A 27,113-nucleotide genomic window follows, 5' to 3' on the forward strand; every position below is an offset into this window, starting at 1 on the left:
TGAGGTGAGGGCTTCCTGAGGAGAGCGATGAGGGGTTCCTGAGGCAAGAGGTTCCTGAAGCGAGGAGTGAGGGGCTCATGAGGCGCTGGGCGCTCGCTCACCCGGGTGAGGCTGCAGGCGGCGGTGAGGGCGCGCTGTGCCGGTTCTCAGCCCGGGGCCGGCCGCCTCCCGCCCACCCCGGACCGCGGCACACGCTGGGAGTGACATTTCCTGGAGTTCCCGAGCGCCCGCGGCCAGGCGAAGAGTCCCGCTCCCGGCATGGGCGGCCGCCTCCTCTTGGAGAGAGAACGGGTGAGACTCCGGGCGCAGTGTCACGGTTTGGCGTGCCCTGTCAGCTCGCCATCGCGACTGCTGTGGGGAACGAGCGTGCTTGTTTGTTGTTGTTTGGTGGGTGTGGGGTTGTTTGTTTTTTTTTTATTTTTAAATTCTGGAAGCCTCTTTGCTGAGGATTGAACGTGTCTGCCAGCGCATGGCTCCGGGCCTCGCACCTCTCGGGGCGGCTGAAGGCGTCCCGCAGGATGGTGTCCCTCTCCGATTGTGGAGACGCTCCACATGAAATGGCGAGATAACACACGTTCGGCTCCCAGCCGCGAGTCCTTCTGACCAGGTTTTTTTGTGGAGCACCACACTGCAGCCGGTGCCCGGAGGCGCGTCCCTCGGCCGCGGGGCACCGGCAGCGCGCGGTGGCGGCGGTGGGTGCCCGGTGCCGCCCCCGCCTCTGTGTGTGTGTGGGGCTGCGGGGGCCGCAGGCTCGGCGGGTCCCCGCGGGGACGGAGCGGGCGGCTGTTCCCGCTGTCCGGCCACCGCGGGGGTGCCGGTACGGACCCCGGGGCCCGGTGCGGGGGTGCCGGCGCGGTCCCCGCGGCGCGGGGCGGGGGCGCGGCAGCTCCGCGCCGCCTCCCCGTTGGTGCCGCAGTGCCGTTTGGCCGCGGAGGCAGCGAGCGAGCCCGGCTGGCGGCGGCGAGGGCGCGCCGGCCCCCAGCGCTCCCGGGGCGGACCCGGGGGATCCCCATCGCCATGCAGACCCGGCGGCGCCTGCTGCCTCCCGAGGTGAGTGAGGGGCGTCCGGCGCGCCGCCCGCGGGCCCGGGAGGCCGGGGTACCCCGCTCCCCAGGCCCCTGCCGCCCGCAGCGAGGCCCCGCGGGCGGGCGGGCGGGGAGGGCTCCGGCGCCTCGGTGGAGCCGCTGTATCGCCGACAGCGCCCTGGGCCTGCCGGCTCCGGGCGCCCCCTCGCCCCGCCGCCCTTGTCCTCGGCACGCCACCAAGGGGAAGGCAGCGGTCGCCCCCCAGCCCTCCCCGGCGGCCGCCGTGGTCCTTCGAGCCCCCTCCCCGCCGTTCCCCCTCCGTCCCCGGGCATCCGGACTGGGTGACCCGCTCGCCCGGGGCACCTTTCTCCCCGCGCCGGCGATCCCGGGGATGGGGAAGGAGCTGCTGCTCCCCCCGGGACGCCCCGGGAGCCGGCGCGGGGCAGGGCGAGGTTGTGCCCGGGCAGCCGCGGCTGCCGGCCCGGGCAGGGGAGGATCCCTGTTTGCATCTCGTGCCCTTTTTATGGCCTGATCTCCGCTCTCTCCCCGGGCAGGGAATGTTACTTGCTCATCGCGATGTGTAACAAGTCACTCCTGCAATGGTGGTAGTGGTGGAGGGGGGATGGGGAGAGCGGGCGGGATGCGTTTTATAACATCTCTAATTACGTGAAATTGTGGTCATGTCTCACTCTAAGAATAACTGGCACTCTTGACATGTCAGACTTTTTACAGAGATGGGCTAGTTTCTTGCTCACAAATGTTATGGCTAAATAGGTGCCTGTGGCAGAACGTGGCTCAAGAAATGTTTTTATCTTTTTAACCAGACAGAGAAACAAGTAGCAGATGGAATTTGATAGACTTTATGTTTTCGTGTTAACTATCTTCTTTATTTATAGGCAGGATATTCTTTATTATTTTATGACAGAGGTTTTTCAGAGAGTGTAATTTTTACACATATTTTCATTAATTTCAGATATCAAAAGTTAACTGAATTCCATCAGTCTTCTTATTAAGTGTGATTGTCTCAGATTAGAATTTCTGAATAACTCTGCCTTCAGTTTTTGGGTCCAGACTGAACCCAAACCTGGAAGGAGCCATGTAAAAACAAATAAAATAGTAATAATAAAAAAGATGTTTTACCTGAATAAAAGCTATTATTTTCTTTGGGCAGCATTTAACTGACTAGGCAAGGCTTTAAAACATTGTAGTTAACTTCTGTTAGCAAATAATTTTTGATTGCATGGAACAAATCCAGGTTTTAGATACACCTTCAGTGGTTGAGACATCCAAATCCTTTGTTACTGCCTGAACCCTTCGTGTGCTTCTTTTTATAAAGTTACAGCATGTGATGCAAAATGAGAAGAGCAGTCTCCTTGACCCAAGAGAGACAAATTTAAAAATCCCTTCAGAGGTTTGGGGAATCTGAAATGGAAGCTGAAAAAGGGTCTAAAATTTCAAACAAGCCTCCCCCTCTAATTGAAGCCCTGATCAGCCCTGAACAAGTTACCATGTTCTGACACACTGTGATTTATTTGCATTGCTTTATGGTGCCTGCTTTAGTGTGTGAGAAAGGAAGAAAGCCACCCCAAAACCGCCGTGCTGACTCCTGATATTGAGTGTTATTTTTGTGTGTTAGCTTTGAGGCAGTTACGAGGCTGGGGATTAAATACTTTCAAACACACACTCATTTCAGGATCTGAGGCCTGGGGCTAAGGCTGAGATGAAATACAGTTTTTTTTAGCTTGGCATAAAGTCTGGCTGTGGTTGTCTCAGGGAACAAAGGTAGAGGCTGAACAAAGATGCAGTATTAAAACTTGTGGCCAAAGAATGATAAGCTTTTAATGTCTGTTGTAGTCCGTCCACTTGCTGTGCCAGCTTTGGCAGAAAACAGCTTGCTTGGTTTTCAGTTTACAGGCTATCTGTAGAAAATTACCTGGAAATTATTTTGTTAAAGGATTAGAGTGGCCTTTTGCTTTTGAATGCAAGTTGGCCAAAAGGAGGTTTTGAGAAGTTGTGTGTTCATGTTTTGTTGATCAGAAAAATCTTCTCTATATACTAAGCTGAGAATCTTCCCAATAAAACTGATTTTCTTAACCCAAAATCAGTTGAGGAATGATAGTTTCAGTGCACAGTTAGTCTGTGTGCTGATGAATCTGTGATCTTTTCCAGAACACTGTTGTAAGATGCCGGTATATTCATAGGCTTCTTTGAAACTGTTATATAAAGGCTAATGTTTATTTTTGTAATGTGATTGAGAGTACAGAAATTGAAGGGTGGCCTGTTTATGGCTCTGTTTGTGATTCTTTAGGAGACTTGGACTTTTATGTGGACAGAAATGTGAACTAATATGCTTGGTTTTCCCTCCTGTTGTTTCTCTAAAGCACTGAGAAAGGTACAATGGCACTATAAGTTGACAAAGCTTTTTTTATTGGTAAGCAATAGCAAGTCAAAAGTAAATGGCTGAAAGTAACTGAAAGTATTGAGTTTTAACTGACAGAGACAGCTTTTACTTCTGTGTTAGCTGGAAGTGTTGGCTATATCCTGAAATACTGTGAAAATTGTGTCAGTTAATGCAGATGGATAGGATGATATAAAATATATACCAAGGTTCCTTCATTGACATAAAAGTTTCTACTTGAATTGGAATTCAGGAAAATAGAATTCAGGATATGTATTGATACAACTTTTTGAACTAATGACCAGAGCAAAACATGCTATATAGTTATCAAAAAAATTGCACGCTGAAAAATCAGTGTGATAAAAGTAAATGACCTTTATCATAATGCACACAAATATAATTTATATGTAAAGAATAATTATTGGTCTTATCTCTATAAATAATTTTATTTTTACATACAAGTAAAGTACATTCCTACTTACTATCTGTTTGGCTGAATTTCACTTTAGCTGCTATTCAGGTTGCCATAGCAGACAGGTAGAAGAGGAAAAATATTTTTAAGATGAGTTTATATGTATTCTTTCTCTGAATAATTCCAGTCTGGTTTATTACTGAATTATTCCATCTATAATTACATTACTGCTGTATTGCTGCAAGAGACAAGCAGAGATGGCTAATATTGGTACTCCTTTTTCAGAAATAACAGCCTTCCAAGAAGTACATCAGCATCAAATAGGCTTAACATGAGTGGCAGAGGAAATCCATAAAGTGTCACTTAAGCTATTTTAAAGGTAGTTACTAGAGAAATTGAATTAATTTAAAAACATAGGTTGAAGGCAAGAATGCATGGCCAGGAACCTCAGGGTGTCAACAGAGGGTAAATTGTTCCTTTCCTATTCTTTCATCCTGATCTGCTCACGGGAGAGGGGATGTAAAGGAGCAAGTCCAGTCAGCTGAGATTTGCACAGGCATACTTCTGTTACAGTAAAAAAAAAAAGGCAAAAAAAAAAAAGCTGATAAACTATGTGAAAAACAGATGTGGAGTCACAACCTGTAGATCCTCTGTGCTTTAGGAAGTGTGGAGCTGGAGTGCTCTCTGAAGAGCTTGTATGACATCTTCTGTCTGAGGATAAACTAAGGCAATGGTTGTGTTAGTTATGAAGGCTGGGGAAAAGAGAGCTTCAGGAAACTTCAACATTGTTTTGTTTTCACGTGAAATTTGATCATTTGAAATGTCAGTATGCTGCAGTGTGACCATATGTTATGCTTTGAAGTTTTGGTGTTGATGTGTTGAGCTTTTCACATGTTTTGTCCCCAGTGTACATTGAGCAAAGGAAAACGTGGACTTAAGTGCTGGATTTCCACTTGCATTGGTTTTTATGTGTCTCTATGTTTCTTGAGTAGAAATTATCAACTTTCATATGGAATTATTTGCAGATAATGCTAATAGCTATACCCCTCTGTATTTTGTCTCTGTGTTGTATATAGAATATATAAATATATTTTTCTTGCTTGCTGTATATGTTAATGTTGTTCATACTATACCTCTGATATTTTGATGTCAACTGAAGTTACAAACCTGTCTGTGAATCAGTGGGGTATCAGTAGTATCAGTTGTTTAAAGGAACACACTGAAGGTCCAAAGGCATTCCAGTAAGCTCTGCTAGGATTTTCTAGGTTTGTCTGTCAGGAATTTAATTGCATGCTGCTTGTTTCCTTTATTCCTTGTTTCCTCTTCCTTTCTTCCCCTTCCTTTTAATATCCACAGGAAGCTTGATGAACTTTTTGTTTTTAAGAGCTTGATGGCATAGTGGACTCGAGTAGGGCTTTACATTTAGAAATAGTATTGCCTGTTAACAATTTTTTCAAACACTGTTTTGTTGGATTTCTGTTGCAAGTTGGTTCCAGCATCGTGACAAAGGTGGGAAGCTTTCCCATGGAGGCTTGAAGCATCAGCCTGTGCTTTAGGCAGTGCTGCTGAACCCTGTGTAGGGGATGGTTTTGTATGGAAAGCATGCAGTAAATGTGCCTTTGCTGGTGTCTTCTTGGTTTTTGGCCTGACTTGAGCTGAACTGATGTTTGCAGTGGTTACAAAAAAGCACTAAAGCCTAATGTACACAAAGCTGGATGTGTTCTTCCTCTGGTGTTTTCTATGTGTGAAAATGTTGTATAATCAGTTTGATAACTATTTTAGAGCTGTTGCCCAGCTATTCTTCATTAGAGAAATTAGGCATGATCAAAGACGCTTGAAGTGTTTTGTGCTTTTCTTTGCTTGAGCTGGGAAGATCCCTTGTCCACGTAAGAGCTAGAAAAGAAATGCTTTATATCAAATTATTACCATGCTGACTAGAAGTGTTTCAGAATTTTCCTTATTGAGTACCTGTAGTACAATTTTGCAGAAGAGGTTTTTATTGTTAGTAAAATGGTAGCTGGGAGGAACTTGTCATTCCTCTTTCCAGGGTACAAAGAATCCAGAGGACATTTCCTATCAGGTGATAAATTGAAATTAGGCCATACTTGGGTCAGAGATTCGTGTGTGCTCTATCAATTACAGAAGAGCTCTAGCTGCTTCACTAGTACTTAACAGCCTTCTGTAATCTTGCAGTTTTAAAAAACACCGTAATTGGAAAGTTTTTATTTACTTTGACAATATACTGAAGCCTTTTTAATAAATAATCAAACTCAAACTGTAGACACGTTTTGTGTACAACATTTCTATTTCACTCCCAAGTTTAAAATTTTGTTTAGGGAAGTAATATGGGTGACATATTTTAGCAGATTCATAGCAGATTATCAGTGGAAGAACATACACTGGTACTTTTTTCCAAAAAGTAGTGTGATGCACTTAAAAGAAGTTGGTAAATGTTCAGTGGAAGAGGAAGAAGATCATCAAAGAGCTTTCTAAATCACATAATACCTTCTTTATCTGTGAATGACACTGACTATTACAGGAGCTTTTCTTGTTTCCAGGTTCAGTTTTGTTGTGTCAAAACTCTGCTTTGAACTCAGTGTACATGTTGTCTTAGCTGTTTGCACTCCAAGTGTGAACTAGAAGATTGACTTAGGAACACTAAAATAAAGGCCAAGACATGTGAAACTATGATTTTACACTGTATGTAGTTACTATAAATTCAAGAAGAATTGGCAAGTCATATGAATATGCATAAAATTTATTGCTTGACCAGTTGCTTTACATAACACAGGATTTGAGTTGCCCAGTCAGATAATTGGAAGTTTGTAAGATACTACATCACAAAAATTGTGGTATTTTCAGATTTGTGAGTTTTTTTGTTTCTCAGTTATTGTTTACTGTGCTTCTCTTGCATTTCTTTTAACCCAGTCAGTGAAACTGTTCTCTCATCTGTTCCGTTTTCTTCTTCATCAGCTTCGATATTTTTTTCCTCTCATTTTGAACTGCTGGATTTTAAGAGGAAGGTTGAAGACTGGTGTCAGTAATAGTAAAATATGAATGCTGGTTTCTGAGGATGTAGATTCCTCTGGCCTGTGTGGTGCACAGACCTCATTCTGGTCTTGGGTGTGCCACACATCCAGTATCTCTGAGGGGCACTTTGGTGATGAGTGTGGGGGTGAAGGTAAACCCTGCCCCAGTCATCTGCTGAAGGTGCCTGGCAGAATCAAATTCGTATTCCCACTTCAAGTTCTGCAGCTCTGAGCTTTGCATATCAATTTAAGCAGAATGAAATTAATCTTGTTTCTCTGCCGGGAAGTGCAGTGAGTGAAGAGGTGCACATTTGGTTTTTCTGCAGGTATTGTAGAGAAGCAAAGGCAGTGGGCTGCTGTGGTTCATTGCAGAAGAGACGTGGATAATGTGCTGGTGGTTCTTAAATAAGCGTGATATGAAAGAGGGAAGTTTATCTTGTGTGTTACTCTCAGCAGCTGCTGAGCAGGGGTGGTGCTGACCAGTCTTTTTAGTGCTTCACATCAAGGGGCTTGTTGCCTGACAGCATCCAATACTGAGGACAGAGAACTGGGCTTGATGAACCTGGGGCTCTAAAGAGTTCAGTGGTTCTTGCATTGGGTCAGTGCTGTGTGCTGGAACCAGGAATAAAGGAGCTGAAACACTGGGAATCTGTTCCAGATTCGTTTCTGATGGCTATGATTTATTTTCCAGCTGTAATTCTCTAGATTTTGTGAAAGATTTTGTAAGTAGCAGGGAATTTCTTCCATGATCTGGAGATGGAGAGAAGTATGTTTTGTTTCAAGTTGGAAGATGTGTTGAGTGAGTTTATTACAGTGTAAATCTTATCTGATGTTATATGTATCCTAGTCCTTGGAGATTCTATATTAGTAAGCATTTTGTTCTGCCATCTGTGGAATGAAAGAATCTTGTTTCTCTGTAGATGTCAATCCTTTTTGCCCCATAGTATCTCTTCCCTTCCTTCCCTCTCTGCATTAATCCCATCTTTCTCATAACACCATAATTCTGGGGATTTTTTCCAGAGCTGTGTGGGTATTGATTGCCCAGCAGGTTGCTGCCAAAATACATAGAGCAGCTTGCTTTTCCCTTGGAGGGCAGTCACTTGGATTTGTTTTTACTGTGTAGATTTTCATGACAGATATATATATTAAAATATGGGCATAAAGAATATTAAATGAACAATATAATATCATAATTTTAATTTCTATAGGAGATTAGATTAAAGATATACCACTTGAAAAGTGGCAGCATCTGAACACTAAATCAGTGTGTAAGTCCTCTTGTTCATATTACTGAGGCTCTGAATACTGAGCTTTCTTTGTCGGCTGGAGGAGACAAAATAGCTACATAGTTAAAATATACCCAGGCAATCATGCCAATGTAATTTTTTATTCCTTATCTGCACTGTAGTGCAGATAAATGAACATTTAATATGAATTAAGATAATGTAAGAGGAAGGTTCCCTCTTTGTGATTTTTTTTTTTTTTCATTTATCCCACAGGCTTTGAAATTGCATTGTGATACTGTAGAAATACATGCTGTGGCTTGGAAACAGCTTGCTTCTGAGGCTTGTGTTTTGAAGAGAAAGGCACAGGTTATTTTTTATTTACACCCTTTTTGGGCTATATCCAGTATACAGCTGCTGTTTCTGTTGGCCCAACCACACTGCCAGTCCAGCAGAGCATATTGGTTGTCACTGTGTTACAAAGGTACATTGTAAATGCTGTATTGGTTAATTCAAAATGAGTATTTTAATGGTCTTTTATTTAGTGAACTTGAAAGTACGTGCAAAGCCCACTTCTTTGGTTATATTATTAACAGATTACTTTAAATAGCATATATATTGAAACAGCCTCTTAGCTGAAACACCAAATTGCATTGATTGTAGTAATTTCATACTGTGTTTTTGTATAAATGATGAAGGCTGCATAAAACCCCAGCATATTTAATGGGCTTCACAGTTCTTTCTTGATTCTTTTATAAATGTAACTTTAAAAGGTTGTTACTTAAGCATCAGTCCACCTGTGTGCTTTTCTGCTGTCAAATAATTGTATTGGTGTGCTGGCTTAATAGCTTCTATATTGTATTTACCTTGGTCTCACTTAACAAATCACTTGTAAAATGCCTTTTAACCCATCTCTGGAATTTGCTCATAGATTTGCTTTTTGAATACTCATGTAGAATGAATGTGGGGTTTATTTTGATGCCAATTAGAAATTGTTTCTTGAAACTCATGGACAATAGATAGGTGTATATGTAGTGGTTTTATTCCCTTATTAATTTCCTCTTATGCCCCTTGTGGCTATATATATATATTTTTTTTTTCATTAAGCTTCATTTCTGTACAGATGGCTTTTAGATGTAATTGTACCTTCTAATTTGAGGAAACATGCAGTAGTGCCTCCTGTGTAGTTAATAAAACTTGTTTTGGCTAGAGGTTTCAAATACTGAGATGCTTGAGGGAAGTGGTCCTGGATGTTGCATACCCACTGTGTATATGTGTCACAAAATGCATTTCAAGCTACAAGGCTGGGGGTTTAAATGAATTTGTGAAGGAGCTTAATGATGGTCAGTAATGATGAGGAGGGGTAGGAGGCAGGTTGGCAGTTAGAACAGTGTTTTATGGCTGTTATTGTAGCCATTTGGGTGTTTTTTTTTTTTTTTTTTTTTTTTTTTTTTTTTTTTTTTTTTTTTTTTTTTCTTTTTTTTTTTTTGTTTTTTTTTTCTTTTTTGATGGCCAAACCTCTGAAGACTTCAATTTCTGTTTGCAAAGTGCATGGACCACCATTGCTATTAGCTTTGCTCCCACTATTCTTAATGTCATGTGGTTAATAAGGTTGTTCACAAGTATGTTTATGCCAGTTATGAACAGTAATGTTGGAACATGAGGTTTTGTATGTTTTTGGGGTTTTTTTGTCAGAGAAAGAAGAAAGCTTAGGTAGGGAGAAAACAAATGGATGCAGCAAGAAGTGAATGGGGAAGGAATGTGAGAGGGGGGAAGGAGCCCTCCGGATGAAGAAAACAGGAGTATGCTACAGGCAAAGAAGGAGGGGTAAAGAGGTGGGGATTCATGGCTGAGCTGAATCAACCATTTTATCAGTGGACAGAAGTGGCAGAGGTTTCTCAGTTTTGATCTATCTGAGAAATGTTGCAGCTGAGTTTAGAAGAATTTAGAGTTCTACAGCTCTGTAAGACTTCTGATAACTGAATTAACACTTGTAACTCATCAATGAGGAAGGTTTTCAGATGTTTTTGGGTTTTGTCTGTTAAGCCTTTATTTCCTGTGACTGCTAACAGAGATACAGAATTACGGGCACTTAGTATTAGAACTAAAACTCCGTGGAGCCCAGCATAAATTTCAGGTAGATGTCCTGATTGCCTCAGTGGCACAGAATATCAGCGAAAAGAAAAAGCTTTGCAGTGCAAGTAAACCTAAATGCAAGTTCCTGCCTGTTTCTGGTGGTTAGTGCTCAGTCCCTTCAGCACTGTTACAAGCATGTTAATGGCCCTGAGCACAGATGAGGTGTGTGCTCAGAAATAGCAGTTTCAGTACGCACTGTTGCCATGGATTATTGAGTTGTATCAAATGAGTTACTAGTTACAGATGACTTAAGACATAATGCACTGTGAGCATCAGCAGTGATGCTAGTTAGATCATGATCACAAACGTGGGAGGGAACTTTGCTACGCTTGACAACAGTGTTTTATAATGTGTTTGGTGTGATATGAATATAAAGGTCTACACGAAATGGGAATTAAGTTACCTACTTAGAGATAATTTCAGGGAGAAGACAGTATGAGATAAAAGTCCATATTTATTTCAGGGATGTATGGTAATCCAGCTTTACATAACATAGGATTTGAGCAATAGTAACCGTTTGGTGTCTATAATTTATATTTCTTCAAAAGGTATGTCAGAATTTAGAACGCTGTTGTGTGGCACAGTTATCAGATGAGCAGAGATGACCACAGGAGTGCAGGAAACAAAGCCTGTTGATAAAGGTACCGTTAGTAGGTGCCTGACTGCTTTCCAGTGGTCTTTCAGAGTTTTTGCCTGTTCGGATGGTCCATCTCTGAAGGGCAGCTGAATGTATAAATTGTGTTGCTTCCAGCAGCTTCTCTCCCCAGTGGGTACAACTCGGAATTGATGGGCTGGTAAATGGTAGCAAAGCAGTTTTCCCTTCTTGCCCATTTTCCTTTTGGTCTGTCCCATTCTGGTTGTGTGGCAGTTCTGGCTTTTATGATCAGCTTTTGCTCACTGGCACTCGCAAGTATCAGTCCCACATGAGCTTTATAAAAAAGGACAGTTCCTTAGGAGTTGTAGGCTTTTAATTACAGATTCTAGGGGACCTCAGTCAGTGCTTCCCTTATTGCCCAAATCTAAGAAAGATGTGAAACAATGTTGAGTCTCTTTGGGTTTGATTCTTGTTTCTGCTCTACATTGCAAAGAAGAAAAATTCATAAAGTATTAGAATACAGGATTAATCCACTATGGAATAGAATGTGCAGCTTTAAATAATTTTATTTTTCAAATGTGTTAAATAAACATCAGAGTCAAAATCTTCTTAAATAGTGAAACATAAAAATCATCCCATAAACCTACTTGTTCTATGTGTTTACTTTAGTTTGTGTTTGAATAAAGATAAATAACAGCTTCAGATCAGTATGTTAAATGGATGAATTTTTGAAAATAACTATGTTGTTACATTGATGACATTACTTGGAACTCATGCACAAATTAAGAAACATGATTTCATATTAAATTTATGTTTAATGCACTGTGCATTAGCCTTTTGTGCTTTACAGTATTTCAAATTTGGAAGCTGCATGAAACAAAGTGTTACAAAACATTAGATGCATAAACCACCACATTTTTTTTTTCCAGCTGTATTCCTCTGGAAAAACTTGCGTGGAAGGCAGCACTGTGGTGTAAACCTATCTATTTGCTCTTCCCCAGAGCAGGGATGGATCCTTTTCCAGGCATCAGAGGCAGTTACATAAGCAGGAGCTGGTTCCTGTCTCCAGGTGCTGAGGCCTCTGCAGCAGGCTGAGGCTGCTTGGCAAGGCTGGGGTTTGTGTCAGGAAAACAAATCAATTGCTTTCTCCTTGAAATAGTAAAAAAGGGTAGGAAATGGAATTTTATTTCTACTGTAAATGGTTATAAAGCAGGTGTCCTTTTCAGTTGAGCTGCTTTTATTTTCTGGTGCACAAAGGTTGATAATGCTGTAGTTGTTCTTGTCTCCCTGTTGCTTTTGACTGTGATACTTCCTATAATGCTGCTTTGAAGTTGCTGCTCTTTTGCCTGCCTTACTACTGCTCAGGCATGTGTGAATGTCTCCTTATGGAAACTTGGCTGGAGACAAAAGTGGAAATAATGGCTTTAAAATGGCATGGGGGAGAGTCAAGGGAAAAGATGCAAATATTGGTGAAATAATTAGAGAGAGTGTTCTACTTTAAGCATTGTCCACCTCTGTTTGTTCAGTTGATTGGAAAAAAAGACAATCCAATGCAACCTTGCAGTAGTTTATCTTTTGTCAGCATTCATGGGTTGTGGGCTGGTACAAGTGTTGTATTACACAGAAATAGCCTGCCATGCCCCAGCCTGCTCTTGGGTGCATTTACATTGAGTAGTAGAAACATCAGCAAATTATGGGAAGTAAAGCTGAAGGATGCTTGGTCATCTTGAGCTTTTGGTGCAGGGAAAGGATTAGCAGTGACTGTATCTTCTTTGTATTTGTTACATTTCATTTTTGCTGCTGTATTTAGTATTTCTTACTAAACAGATTTATAGTGAGTTTCAATTGGATTTTTTCTAATCTGAACTGTGGTATAGACCATGTATTTTAAAAAACATCTGTATCATTTGCTGAGTTTTCTTTAATAACTTAGAATTCTGAAAGCAGTTTTTTTTTTGCTGATTGCATTGAATGACTACTACTTCCATTTATTAATAGAACACTTAATTTTGGAATGATTAATTTGGGGCCTAATCTGAAGTCCTTGCCATTGCAGGCATTTTCAGGTGTGTGGCAGATGCTGCTACTGCAGTGTCACAGACACTTTGTAACGCCTGCCCTTCCCTTCATTTGGCACCTGCTAGACAGAAGGAACTCCTGTTTGGGGACAAAATTGTTTGGTGTGTGGCAAACCACCACTATTCCAAGCATTACATTACTTGAGTGAAGAACCCCCTTTTCCATTTATGAAGGTTTAGCTTCCAGACTGATTGATCAGATAAAAGAATTAATTTTACTTTACTGATGTGTGCCCTGAAACTTTCCACCTGTCTTCCCCCTTGTTGAAGTACTCTGATTTCCTGTTAATGTAACCCCCTGCTATGGTTTTCCTTGTTGTAGTTCGTATTTTCTTGCAGAGTTGGGGCCTGAACACATCCCCTGTCTGTAGTCTGTGAATCTCCCATCTGATACTTCCAGAGTGTAGACAAGGTAGGAAGTGAAGATACCAGTGTTGAAATCTGGATTTGCATTTAAGATAATGCCTAGTTCAACTAATCTAGCAATAATAAAATGCCTTAAAATGGCTGCAAATGTCTCCCTGCCTACTCAAAGACATCTCCTCACTGGTAGCGCATTATAGAGGATCTGTAGTGTAGTTAAAAGTTGGATCTTTGCCAGTAGATGGAAGCATTTTTTAGCATCTCCTCATGCTTTGAGCATTTTTTGCATTTTTTTACCATAGTATCAAAATTGCTTCTTTTTCAGTCTCTTTCCATTTATTATAAGCTATTCCAGTTTCTCCTAGTTCAGATTACTTTCATTTAATGTTGTAAAAATTTTTTACATTCTTTTTTGTGGAAGATATTTCTAATTACGTATTTTTGGAGTTCTTTCCTTCTATTCTTCATCCTTTCTTTATTCAGAGCACGTCTCTGCTTGTCAAATTTCTCTTCAATTTCTGTTTTGCTTTTGCAGTAATTGGTAGTCGCCTTCTTGGAGCTCCTGAGGGAAATCAGACACGTAGGGTACAACCAAAGCAGCACCTGAGTGACACCACTGTAGGGCAGGAGACAGAGGAGTGCAGCCCACCACCAGCAGAAGAGATAAGGAACTGAAATGCTCCAAGTAGCAAACTGGGACAGCAGGGACATGGGGCCTCCTGCATTTGCAGGGATCTTAGGTCTCAGTGGGCCCATAACTTTTAGGTGGAAATGTATGTATTTTCCACAAGTGTGGTGGAACCCTTTTTTAGCAGTGTGTGTGATTCAGAGAAAACCTAATAATAACTAGCTTATATGTTGTTGTGAGTATTCTTGGCTCTCATTTGTAGTTATTCCTTTTGTCCTCAATTTTCATTTAAATATACTTATCTTACATTAAATTCTTACTGAAAAAAGAATTTGGCTGGGTTGCCCACTTGTTCTTTTTTTCCATGAAATCCAAATGTTATAATTTACTTTTCTTTCTTTTTTTTTACTTGCTTTTTGTTTAAATATACTACATTCATCTGCAAGCACGCTTTGATTTTTGCATTGATCTTTGTAAGGGGAAATAGCTGCTGAGAGTAAATGTTGAACTGTAAACAAAAAGCTCCAGGACCTCCAGGTAATATCTCTTCAAAGCTTACTTTGGAGACTGGCAGGCATTGATTGGATCTTCTCTGTTGAGTGGTTACGCACAAAAAAGTCATTACCTGGCAAGAATGGAACAAGGAAAGAGGAGCAGAGTAAAAACAATGAATAATAAAGCTGTGCCCTGAATATTGCTTGCCTAGAAGGTTTGCAGGCTTAGAGCAGGGGTGTCGGCAGAGCTCCTTTCTGCTCTGGGTTGCTAGGGCTGATCCATTTCTGATCAGGGAAGGTTGAACTCTGTGGTTAATGTATGACTGGTTCATGTGATGTTCGTGATGCAGCTGACAGGCCTTGCCATAAATCACAGACAGAATTGTCATTAATTGATCTGTCTTTTCAAAGGGGTCATGAAAACGGAATCATTTTTCTGTACTACAGGCTGGGAGGGGACACGGTGGTGGTACAGAAAACCTTCCCCACTGCCACATGTACTTCACATCCCTTTGAAAAGGCTTATTCTGAAGCCTTTCAGTGGAATTGAATTTCCTCCACTTCTGTTTTTGCATGCATGTGATGCCTATCTGGAGAATGTTGTAATAAGATAACATCTACTGTTTCCCAGATAACCAAAATTCATTTTCATTTATAGAGGCGGAAATACACATAGCATCAGAAATTTCACTTGTATACAGGAAGAGTTCTGCTGGCATCCAAAACTGTGGGATTCTAGTTTGAAAACAGTACTACTCAGAGTGCTGCTGTTCAGTTCATTAGTTTCCTGGAATTATTACTGTAGCTTATTTCTGAAAAGAATAATAAACAGCCCTGGGAGAAATTTAGTGTAACACTGAATATTGCTTTCATGCATGGAGAACTGATTTTTTTTTTTAGCACTGTTAATTTTGCTGGAGCTTGAAGATTTTTTTTCTAACATATGTTGCAGCTTCATTAGAGTACTAATAAATATTTCAACTACCTAACAGGTCAAAATGTCAGAGCTAGCAAACCTTAAAAAAATGGATTTGATGTGTCTCATTCCTTCTCTTCTTGCGCTGTTTGTCATAAACTGGTTTCTGTTTTCTCTGCCTATGGCTGTGTTGGATTTTTGAGCTGTGTTGGCTCTTAGGATGCAGCCTGAGAAAATGAGCACCTGACCTATAGAAATGCTGTGGATTGAAGAACAAAAGTTTCTTCAGATTACATTTTTTTTTTCCTCTTGGGTCCTGCATACTATTGAAGGTTGATGTGGGTCTTCTGAGAAGAAGCCTTTAGGAAATGAAGGGAGCCTAAGATTGTAGGGGGAATAATTTGAAGACAAAAACACTTGTTTAGCTGTAACAAAATCAGTGGAAAGCTGATGAATACAGTTTACAGAATTCAGAGGGCTGTGAATTTTTGTTGACTATCAAAGCTACTAGCTCTTTATTTTTGGAAGGCCTATTGTAGTATAATATAATTGATTTCAGAGGCTGGTTTTATAAATTGTTACAGTCAAGGTCATCAGGAATACAAGGACAGGTGGAGTTGCTGCATTACACTGAGCGTTTACAATTAAGTGAAGAATAATAACAGGTAGGTAGCAATGTGGTTGTTATTAGCAGCATTTTTCACCAGACTTTTGGAGAGCAATAGTGCACACACATCCCTGAATTCAAAGCTGCAGATGTAATCCAAATCATCTGAAGCTTGCAGCATTTGCCAAATATGCCTGTGCTAGCTGCAGTCACGTGTTGAAAAGGACATGGTTTGTGGCAGAATTACCTGTCATAAAATACATGTTTGTATTTTCTAGGATCAAGTAGAACACCCTGATTCAGCAGAACTGGCTGATTGTGCTGCAGTCATCATGAGAAGGCACAGGGTCATTTGTTTCTTAACATATGTGTAAGAAAAAGGTAAGAGACAAGTTCTGCTTTAGAATATAATGATTCAGAGTTCTGCACCTGAAATGTTTTTTATGTATTCTTACAGATATATATTTATATACATATACCTTTGTGTATGGCTGGATCTCTTATAAAGAAGATGATGGAGTATTTTTAGCAATTTGTTGTTTTGTTTTTTTACTGAGAGTAATTGCCCCATTTTAGAGCAAAGATTGTGTCTTATTTTGTTTGGGAGAGGGGGAAGGCGGGCAAAGTCTTTCTTTCTCAGTCTGTGCTGTAGCCAGATCTCATCAGTTCTAAATAAAGCTATTGCTCAACTCAGAACAAAGTGTTCATTACAGCAGAGGTGCCTGACTCGCAGGGACAGGTAACACAGATCGCCGAAGGGAGCTGGAACAAGATGTGCGCTTGACCATTGTTTGTTGGGGTTGAAGGAAGTCTTCAGGAGCACTGGATCTATTAAATCTGTCTGTCCAGTCCATCTGTACTTCCGTGCTGTCGTGCTATGGAAAAATGACATTTTCTGGATGTGTGATTTTTATCAGGATGAATAAACAATGTTTAATTTCAGTTTGATTGTGCCCTTTGTGACTTCCATCTTAGGAGCTTTTCATGGATTTGTTTTTTTTTTTATGAGGACTGTATAAATAAACTATTTGAGCATTTTGTGTAGTAACAGATTACTGAAACATGTAGGTTCACAGTTTGATATTGAAAGAGTTGTCTCCACAGGACAGTATGGCAGAAAATCCTGAGATCCTATTCTGGTTCTTTACATATTCTCTGGTTTTTAGGTCTTTGCTGTGAGGCCAGTAGTTGAATGTCAGTATTATTTCCTTTCAGTGCATTTTTTTATTACATTGTTTTACTGTAATTATGAGCTGATCATCCACATTGTTAAAGACAATTAGAAAGACTAAAGGCTGTCAGTTCCCGTGGTGAAAACATCCCAAGGATAATTTAGGATGTGCAGTGCAGAAGATCATGCATTACATAATCCCTTATCACAGAGCCCAACACAAATACAAGTCTGGCTGCTTTGCAGGTGTAGCACAAGGCCAGTCTCTTGCATAGTTCATTTCCCAGGAGCCAACTGGCATGTGGGGTATTTGAGCTCTCTTGAGAGGCAGTCTCCAAGGCTAAGCCTCTTTGAAATAACACCTGATTTTAAGGAAGGTTTTTCTGTCCTTTGCTGGTGTCCTTCTTTCCCCCACTATGCAGCTGAAGTCTGTGTTGTGTTTGAATGCTGTGATGACAAGGGCAGTAATTCTGGGTGGATATGACACACACATTTCTGGTACATGCACCTTTAAATTTAGACATCAAGGGAGAGTAAAGCATGTAAGCTTCATGGAATGTAAGTTCCTAAGTTTCAGAAATGAAGATGATGATAAGCCCATGCTGTTGTTATGAAGAAATTGAGAAGTAAAACACACTTCCTGAATTATGCATGATGTGTGATCCAACAGGAGCTTGAAAATAATCTGATTTGACAGACTGCATGTTTTAATTAGCTCCTTGCCCTGAAAGACAGAAGATGATTCTGCACTGGGTAACGAGTGATCTTGAGTTCTGGACTTACATACCAGTGGATAGTAACCATTGTATTACTCTCTTTTGTATCCAGAGCTAAATAAAACATAAAGTTTTACTATTTTTTCCCATAATTAGTCTTTTCTGCTAAGTGTTTGCATGGAGGCCTGTATTTTTGAAAACATCTCCTGTTTTTTACTCATTGCTGGTTTGTGCTTCCTTTTCATTGCAGTGGCACAAGATCCTTTCCTTCATATTGTTCATCCCAATATATAGTAATTTAGGTTCTCCTTTTTGGTTGCATACAGCTAAAATTACCACTGAAACTTCTTTCTGATTTGCTCCTGTTTTATTCTCCTTTTTCCAGAGTCTAAGTGTTGTGTGCTTGCTCATCAGCTTCTCTCCATGCCATTACTCAGGATATTTGAACAATACTACAGAGTTTCTCAGCTGTGAAGGATCCTTGAAAAAATGTCATGTCAACCTTTGTCCTAAGAGGAACTTTGGGATTAGAGTAATTCTAAAAGTCTTCCAAACTTTTATGGTGGTACATGTGAGATGCAGTCAAAAGTTTCAAAAGACCTGTAAAGGAATATGTTTCTTATTCAGCTTGAGCATTTAATAAAAATATTCAAAATAGAATTAAATTCTAAACCACAGGGAAAACAGCTCCTCAATTATTATGGCATGCTGTGTTAGAGCATTTTATTTTCTGTTTTGATCTTGAGTTGCTGGCTATGGTGAGTTGAAGCATTAAATCTTCAACTGGCAAATATGTGAGTTGCTGACAATTAGGAAGCCTTGCTGATATCTGTTAGGAACATGAGTACTCATCCTCCTTTACTGTCAGACAGGGGAGAGGACATTAAGGACTTCTGTGGATTTGGCAGTGTGTTTTGCCCTTGGCAGAAACTTGCAGAAAGGCTTGGGGGGTTGTTGCATTCTTTTATATAATAATAATAATTTTAGATATTAGACCTAAAGATTTGCAGCTGACCTTTTCTGAGAAATACCTTCTGCAAGAGACAATGAGATCTCATTTAGAGTGGCTGTCAGCTTAGTGACTGTGAGCTTAAAAATAAAAGGTTCTCCATATATCCTGGTACATCAGTGAGTGAAATAACAATAGTGATACAAAAGGTCTTTTCTCTCTTCAGCTGGAACTCATGAGCACAAAAATTTGTTATGACATTTTTCAGTCTTGCAGTGCCTCACTGACAAATACTCTTTGCATCATTGACTTTAGTAGCAGGACTTTGCCTAGGAATAATTATACATGTCTTCATCAATTGTTTGCTAGGAGCTATGTTATCATTATAATGTAAATTAAATAACATTATAAATGGATGTGCAATCGCCTGGTATTTTGTAAAAAATAGTGCTACTTTTTGAGTCTCCTGAAATGCAGCTGGTGATCAAGGTGGGCAGCTTTTCCATTGCTTCTGTGCATCTGTGCACAGTAAATGATATGGCAAATAATCTGTTTTCCTTACAGAAGGAGTTAATCTAACATCCCAGAACAGAGGATAAATCTAGGAGTATGTCAGATGACAAGTTTAGTTTATCTTGGAGTTATTTTGCAAATGGTCTTTTTTCTGTTGAGGCATGTTAGATTAATTTTCTTTAAAACTTGATTCTGTGTATATCTTTAACACATGCCTTAGTCTAACTCTATTAAATAGCAATGTATTTATGTTTATCATGATCACCTTTTAAAACAACCTTGTATCAAATTTTTAGTTGACCTTGAAAACCTGATTTTCTGCATTTTGTGATATTTTAATGCACAGTCCTTTTCTATCAATAACCTAAGTGCAGCTGTTGCCTGTAATAAGTGCAAAACTGTTGTACCGTAAATATTTATAATTCGTGAATTTGTAAATACAAAATGTTGTAGTAATGGAAATAAAGGTGGTTGATGTTTTCCTCAAATCCAGATATTGTGGGGATAATGATAAAGTATTGTTTTAAATTAGAAACTTCCTCTAATGTGTTGTATCTCTGGTGGAAAAAAGCAGGTTTTTAATTGAGCTGTCAGGTCTAACACTGCTTCATGCTGCAAAACAAGGTTCTCACCCTCTCCTCCTCCATTGCCTTATTTCACAACAGTGAAAGCCAACTCTGAAGAGAATAAAGCTGTTTTGGATGATGTTCAGTGAACAGATCAAGTCAAGGTCTCTGTGGTTTATAGGTTATGGCACACATTTCCCACCGAAAATGTCTCTGCTGGTAGTGAATGTTTGGGAAAAATGAATCAGGGTGTCTTGTTGCTACAAGACTTTGGTAGTGAGGAGTCTGTGTTACTGCAGTTAGGGCAAAATATTACTTATTATGTGAAGATAGTTATGTAATGATTCAGGGTTGGGTTTTTGCTTTGGTTTTGGTTTTTTTTCCCTTCATTTCTCTCTTGTCATCTTCTTTTCTAGCCTGAGAGCATTATCTCTTGATGAGACTATTTACTTCTGTGCATTTTGCTGGATTTCAGTGGCTGCCTTTCAGGGAAACAAGGATTATTAAAGTAGACATTTTAAGAGGCAGCACAATTCAAGTAACACCCATTAAGTCCCTTAACATCTTTTACAAGTATGAATCTTTGAAGCATCTCGAGAGGAATAAGGACTGACACAGAGTACTGCTAGCCTACAGTACATTAAAAAATCAGAAGCACAGGGAGTTTAAACTCCTTGTTCAAAGCCACATGAACTAATTGGTGGTAGCACAGATCTGAAAGTCAGGTCTTCAGATTCTGTAGTTGGCCTTTTTGTTTTCTCTAGACTGTTTTTTTTTTTAGACTGGTGTCACAGCAGTTTTGCTCTTACCATTATGGTGATCCTGATAGGCAGACACTTTAATGTGAGAGACTGGAGTTAATAAAATCCAAAGCAAGTTTGGGGAAGTTAATCTGAATGGACCAAGTTTAAGTACACAAATGATTTTTATTCCTGGAACATACTTTTGATTTATGTCTGTAATGTATGTAAAATTTGATTTACAAAGGACTTTTCCCCTTAAATCAGGACGATATGTAAGGGAACACTGCTGACTGAAGGTTAAGCATCTGATTGTAATTTGTTCTCTGGCAGGTTTAGACAAGGATCTGGTGGTTGTTCCCTGACAAATGGAGAACTATTTCCAAGCAGAGGCATATAACCTCGATAAGGTTTTAGATGAATTTGAGCAAAACGAAGGTGAGTCATTTCGAAGAGGATTGTAGATGCACATCAGATGTCTTCTACAGAGGACAGTATAGAAGAGGGGGAGATCTGTGATAGCCTTTCTGGGTTTGAGTTGCAAATTAATCTCAGAACTTACAAAAAACATCTTTTAATTTTGCATGGTATGCCTTCAGCATTTCTTAGTAGCGTTTCCTTCTGCTTCCATTCATCTTGTTTACCTTTGTAAAATTTCTTCCTCTTTTAATAGCAAATGTACCATACACTTTTAAAGAAAGGCTTTGTGAAGCTTAATCTCAGTAGCAATATTTAAATCATTTATTTTAAACAAATCAGGCAAAACTTATTTTAAGTTTCTTTTGCAGAAATGTTTTATTAGGTCACATAAATCATACACTGAAGGTTGTCATGTTCAAAGCACTAAATTTTTTGCTTAGTCTAATTGGTAATTCTTTGCTGTCAAGGAAGTTGAACTGTTCATTTTATGGGGGTGAGAATCTTTCCAGGCACTTCTAGCTGTCTGAAATATATTAATCAAGACTTTAAAGCTGCTTTTGCAAATTCAACCTGATACTAATTGGGGTAGCTCTAAACTTCTTGAGTTCCAGAAACATTATGGAATTACACGACTAATAGTTGACCAATAGTGTTGGTTATGACAGGTGAGCTTCATTTTTGTGCCTGTATTTGAACACATCTGCCTTTCTATATGGGACATTCTAATGCAGCAGGATTAATGGAACCTGTAGCTTTAATATGGCAGTAAATTTTGTTGTTTAAACCCTTTTTCAGATGCCGCTGTTTCACCTACTCTGCTGGGTGCAAAGTGGAATCAGATTCTAGATCCGCCTTCTCGTCGCCTGTCATTCAACTCGGCTGTGGCCAACGTGAATGAAGCTACAACTCCTAATGAATGTCAGCAGAGATTAAAGTCTTTCTCCTTGTCCCACTCAGTGACTACACCAACAGGAGGAGGGGATCGCTGTGCTAATGGAAAGGATTTTAGCATAAGCCCAGAGACCCCAGTCATGTGGATTGATGATCAGGCAGCAGCAGATGATCAGTTGATTAAAAGAAATAGTAATCAGGATGATCAGTGTAACTCTATGGAAGCAGGAGAAAAGAAATGTGGAAATACAGCTTGCTTGCCAGAGGAGAAAAATGTGCTAGTGGTGGCAGTCATGCACAACTGTGACAGAAGAACACTACAAAGTGGTGATGTGGTGGATTGTACAAATTACAACAGTCAGTCTCTAATGGACTCTATTAGCTTTACACTGGATAATGAAAACCGACAGAGTGACCAGTTCAGCGTTACTGTAAACGGATCCACAGAAAAGGATATTGATACAGAAAAGCAGGTAAACAGGCTGTGCACTGAAGATGACTCTGTAAGTAATTTCATTAATGCTTCATCTGAAAGCCTGACCGCTGCATGCCCCTCCTCTCGATTAAAGGAGGATTTTAATATGAATAAAGATTTGCTGTTTTCAGAAGCTACAACTGCAGGGATCAATGCAGTGACTCTCTTACAGAGACCAGTTGATGGTACTGCTAAAATGCAAGAAAGTTGTGCATCAGTTGAAAATTTAACTAGTAAAGCCATTCCTCAGAGAACAGATCTAGAAGCTGAAAACTCTTCTTGTTCCAGTAGTGGAAGCTTAATTGTAGAACAGGAAACAACCCAGCAGTTGCAGTCTAGGCTATCTGGGCTCACCGAGACCTGTCAACCTGACGTGGCTGGAAGTGGCAATTACAAGGAATGTGTTGCAGAGGATGTTAGTGCCACTGAAGGAGAAGTCATTGAATGTGATAAAAATGTCGGCACAACGGAATTGCACAGCATGGCAGAATGTTACCCTGAATCTCAGGAGATGACTAATTGGGAGCTGACAAAGTTGAATGAGATGAATAATAAGCAAACTCTAGGAGAGAATGAAAGACTTTTGCAGACCAAACAGCCTGATGATGCATGTGGGAATAGCAAAGAAGATGAAGATGGGGTATTGGACGCAGGCGTAGACTTAAAAGGGTCTGGTACAGATGAGCTTGGAGGGTCCAGTGTCTCTGATGTGATGGCTACATCAGCAGCAAGCTCTCTGTCTAATGGTTGTGATTCCTATGGAATGCAGAACCCAGTTGTTGCTCATGTTCCAAAGACTTTACCCTCCAAGGAAGACTCGGTAACAGAGGAAAAGGAGATTGAGGAGAGCAAGTCAGAATGTTACACTAATGTTTATGAACAGAGAGGAAATGAGGCCACAGAAGGCAGTGGTCTTATTTTAAACAGCACTGGTGACCACATAAAGAAAAATTATTTGCATAATCTTTGTAGTCAGGTTTCATCCATGCAAGGGCAGATTTCACCAAAACCAGTGACTAACCTGCAATATATCAGTGTTCCTTTTGGTGGTGCAAGACCTAAGCAACCCACAAATCTGAAACTGCAGATTCCGAAGCCATTATCGGACCACTTACAAAACGATGTTATTCCCCCAAATTGTGGAGGTAATAGTAAAAACAAAAATGTCTTTGGTAAGACACAGTTAGGGGATACAGCAGACACGTTTCCTGGTGAAACATCTTCAAATGCCTCTGGTATTGGTTCTAGTGGGGAACATTTGGACGAGTATGAATCTGGAGTCTCTAATAGTTCGTGCCTTGCAGTAGCCCCAGATAGTCCAGATAATGATCTCAGAGCTGGTCAGTTTGGAGCTCCAGCCAGAAAGCCTTTTACGACTTTGGGTGAGGTGGCTCCAGTGTGGGTTCCAGACTCTCAAGCACCAAACTGTATGAAATGTGAGGCCAGATTTACATTCACCAAAAGAAGGCACCATTGCAGAGCCTGTGGGAAGGTAAGTTCATATTTTGTGAATAAGCTCAAAGCACCCTTTTTTTCCTGATACTGCACAGCATCACATCAGAGGGCTTGCTAAACTACTGGATATAGTTACCTGTGACATCTCTTCCTAAAAAGCTGTGTCTGAGTGAAGCAAAAATGGGAATTTCTGAGCTCTGATCTATTTAGGGGGCCCGTAAAGAATAACTGATGGTTATTAGTCTAAATGAACAGTTGTATTTGTTGATTGCAATGATCATCATCCTTGGGTTTATGTCAGAACTTCTATAAAATGACTAAGTGCAGTAAACTGCTTTACAGAAATTACTGCATCAATAATCCCATTAAAGTTTCTGAAACTAACTTGTGTATTGGGAGTGGGCTGTTGGATTGCTGGCATTCCTGCTGGTTTACACAGCTGATCAACTCAGTTCTTCTCAGTCTTCTTTACTATTCTCATATTGCTTACATTATTTTAAATAGCACTAACATGTTTTTAAACATACATTTGCTCTTGGGGGAAAAAAAGTGGTTAACTGTAACCTGGTGTATGTCCACTTGGTGAGAAATGTCATAATGAAGACAACTAACTCATAATTTCTGTATCTTCTTGTTGTGTAAGAAATACTTTATTGTTGAGAGTGTTTTAACATTTTATGTATTTGTCATCTAGGTGAGTTCAAATTCTTATGTGATGATTTTATTGTAAATTATTAACCTGTAAAGTATTCCAAATATCTTTACTGAAATATAAGTGACATAAGTAGGAATTCAGGAAGAAAGTAATGATGATTCCAAAGCAGTAAACTAACACTCTTGTCAATTAGGTGTTAATGAATATTGTAAAAAGAAATACTAAAACCAACAAGAAGTACAATAAAAATAACTTCAGTTCATTTAGGCCTCATTCAAAGGTTTCTGAAGTTGATTAAAAGACCTGGCTGCTATGGGTGATAATTTTTGCTACCAGAAGAATGCAGGGAAAGCAGAATGATGTGGATAAAGGACTCGAAAGAAGCAAATGTATTCAGGAAAGCTCAAACCCTTATGCCAGCTGGTTCTGGAAGCAGCCCAGCAGAGCCCCCAGGTTTGCTCCTGTTCCCTTTAGGAACCAGCACAGCACTCAGCCTCTCACTGCACAAGTGCTGGGCAGACACTTGGAAAGGCTGAGCAGACATTCCTTGAGCACTACTCCAGGACTTGCAGTTGGTTCAGCCCATCCTGCAGCAGCTTGCTTGCAGTGGAAGTCCTGATGTGGGGCCAGTAACCACAGGTGATCAGTGAGCATCACATAAAGCACATGCCTGCTTCAGTGTACTTCTGGTTTATATCAGGGGCCTCATTCTTCTCATGGCAGTTGAGGAGAAACTGTAAGGCATGGAAGGTAAAGGATTGTCCATGATTTTAGTTTTGATATGTTAATTTATACAGTTATTTGGGTGGTTTTTTTTCAGTTGGACAAATATGACTTCAGTTTTCATGTGCAGTAAAATTTTTTACTTATTTTTGTGTTTTAAACAAGTTTATTGGTTGGATTTCATTGCTTCTCTGTAATGGCTGAAGCCCTGAGTTGCACAAATGAATGCAGAAAATTAAAGTGTCAGTAAATGGGTAGAACATGCAACGATGGGACAAGGCAAAAATTTTCTCTGTGGTTTTTTTTTTTTACATTCTTCTAACAAACCTTGAGAGGAACCACCAGTGCCAGTGAGGTTTTTTTGATTATATGTGGGAAATGGATAAAATAAAAAATCCTTCTGCTCAGTAGACAAACTGACTCAGTAGACTTAGAATGGATTGTTTTTAGAAGCTTTTGTTAGGAAATGTTTGTCTGGGCCAAATTTGCACAGGTGCAGCCAAAAGATGTGGCAGAAAGGACTCATTAATAAGTGCTAAGGATCAGTGTAAGTCAAATAATACTTAGCACTTTCTGCAAATTGCCTTACAGCCCTCAATGCCTGTAACGATTCTGGGCAGAGAGAGACCAAAGCTTTGACAGACAAGTGCTGATGAATGTGGCTGCAGTGGCTTGAGAAATCCCTGTTCTCAGCTGTCTGCTCCTGCTTTCTGGTCACCAGCCCCAGAGCAGTTGAAAACTTCACTGGTAAAGCCATTCCTCAGAGAGCAGATCTAGAAGCTGAAAACTCTTCTGGTTCCAGTAGTGGGAGCTTAATCATAGAACAGGAAACAACCCACACCATGTGTAGGTAACTCCTGAACCACAGGGATACTTCCACTGTTAAATGCCTGGATCTCACTAAAAGAATTAGGGAGACAACATCTTCAGCCCTTGCAGTTATTTGTTTCTAGGGGAAGTCATGGGATTAAATATTTTGAACACAAGCTGTAGCACAGCAGTTTCTTGTTAAGCTTTATTAACATCGTGACAAATCATTTTAGTAGGGGTGAATGTGTCTGTTTCGTTTGGGAATGAACACTGCATTTAAAAATAGTGGAGTGGCAACTGGGAAGTCTGGGTTTTTAATTTCAGGGTAATAATTGTAAAGTTAATGGATGATATGAACAATTTGGATTGATAGAAAGAAATACACTTACAGTAAATTTTGAGTTAAAATTGGGAACCTGATGAATTTGTGGACACATTCATATAATTAGATGTTATGTATTTTTGTACCTTCTATTGTCAGATTAAATCATCATCCTTGATAGGAAAACCAGAAAATTTAAATGCAATCTTTTTTATTGACAACCAAACCAATATTTTTCTGCTAAAATATTAAAAAAAATCAGCAATTCCACTAGCAACTAATGCTTTAACAACTCCTAGTGAACCTGAAAACCCTAGTAACATAAAAACTTGCTTTGACACTGCTCTGTTGTTTTTTTATAGCATGATGTACTGAGATAATGACTTGGTGATTGTTAATAACAAGTCTGACTTGTCAGTTGTGCTGGATTGCGTTCCCTGCATTACTGCTGCTCAAGGCTGATGCAGCCTGAGAGAGGAGGTGGGGATGTTCTGTCATTGCTTCTATTTTCTCTTTTAATATTTAAATCATTGCATTTGGGAGCTTTCATGAATATGTTGTTTGAAAAAGGGTTCTAAATTAGATATTAATTTGTGTTGGGCCTTCATTTATGGTTGACATTGATTTTTCCATGTTCAATAGTGAATGGACTTTTGACTGGAAGTTTTGCCCAGAGAACTGAAATGATGTCAAATGTCTCTAAATTATGCTGTGATGTTGTTATAAATATTCCCTAGAATACATGTAAATTGGGTTAAGATGTAAGTACAGAAATCAGATTTTTCAAATATATTTACTTTGGT

The 27,113-nt window shown here is 40.0% G+C and overlaps 1 protein-coding gene across 5 annotated transcripts in view; it reads left to right on the forward strand.

The window, feature by feature from the left end:
• The first annotated feature begins 215 nt into the window (after positions 1-215).
• The window catches only part of ZFYVE9 (zinc finger FYVE-type containing 9), a 55,575-nt gene continuing 28,677 nt past the window's right edge, over positions 216-27,113 (forward strand). The window contains exons 1-5 of one of the 5 annotated variants that reach the window (XM_041482999.1): positions 216-291; positions 435-607; positions 16,183-16,285; positions 20,893-20,997; positions 21,775-23,837. In XM_041482999.1, the coding sequence (XP_041338933.1) occupies positions 20,928-20,997; positions 21,775-23,837 (2,133 nt within the window). In that variant the 5' untranslated portion in view covers positions 216-291; positions 435-607; positions 16,183-16,285; positions 20,893-20,927. Of the gene's footprint in view, positions 292-434; positions 608-922; positions 1,051-12,829; positions 13,309-16,182; positions 16,286-20,892; positions 20,998-21,774; positions 23,838-27,113 lie in introns of those variants that run through there. The other 4 variants (XM_041482998.1, XM_041483000.1, XM_041483001.1 and 1 more) reach the window with 4 other exon arrangements.

This window comes from Pyrgilauda ruficollis, unplaced genomic scaffold, assembly GCF_017590135.1.
Source record: "Pyrgilauda ruficollis isolate IOZ18807 unplaced genomic scaffold, ASM1759013v1 scaffold6, whole genome shotgun sequence".
Lineage (NCBI taxonomy): Eukaryota > Metazoa > Chordata > Aves > Passeriformes > Passeridae > Pyrgilauda > Pyrgilauda ruficollis.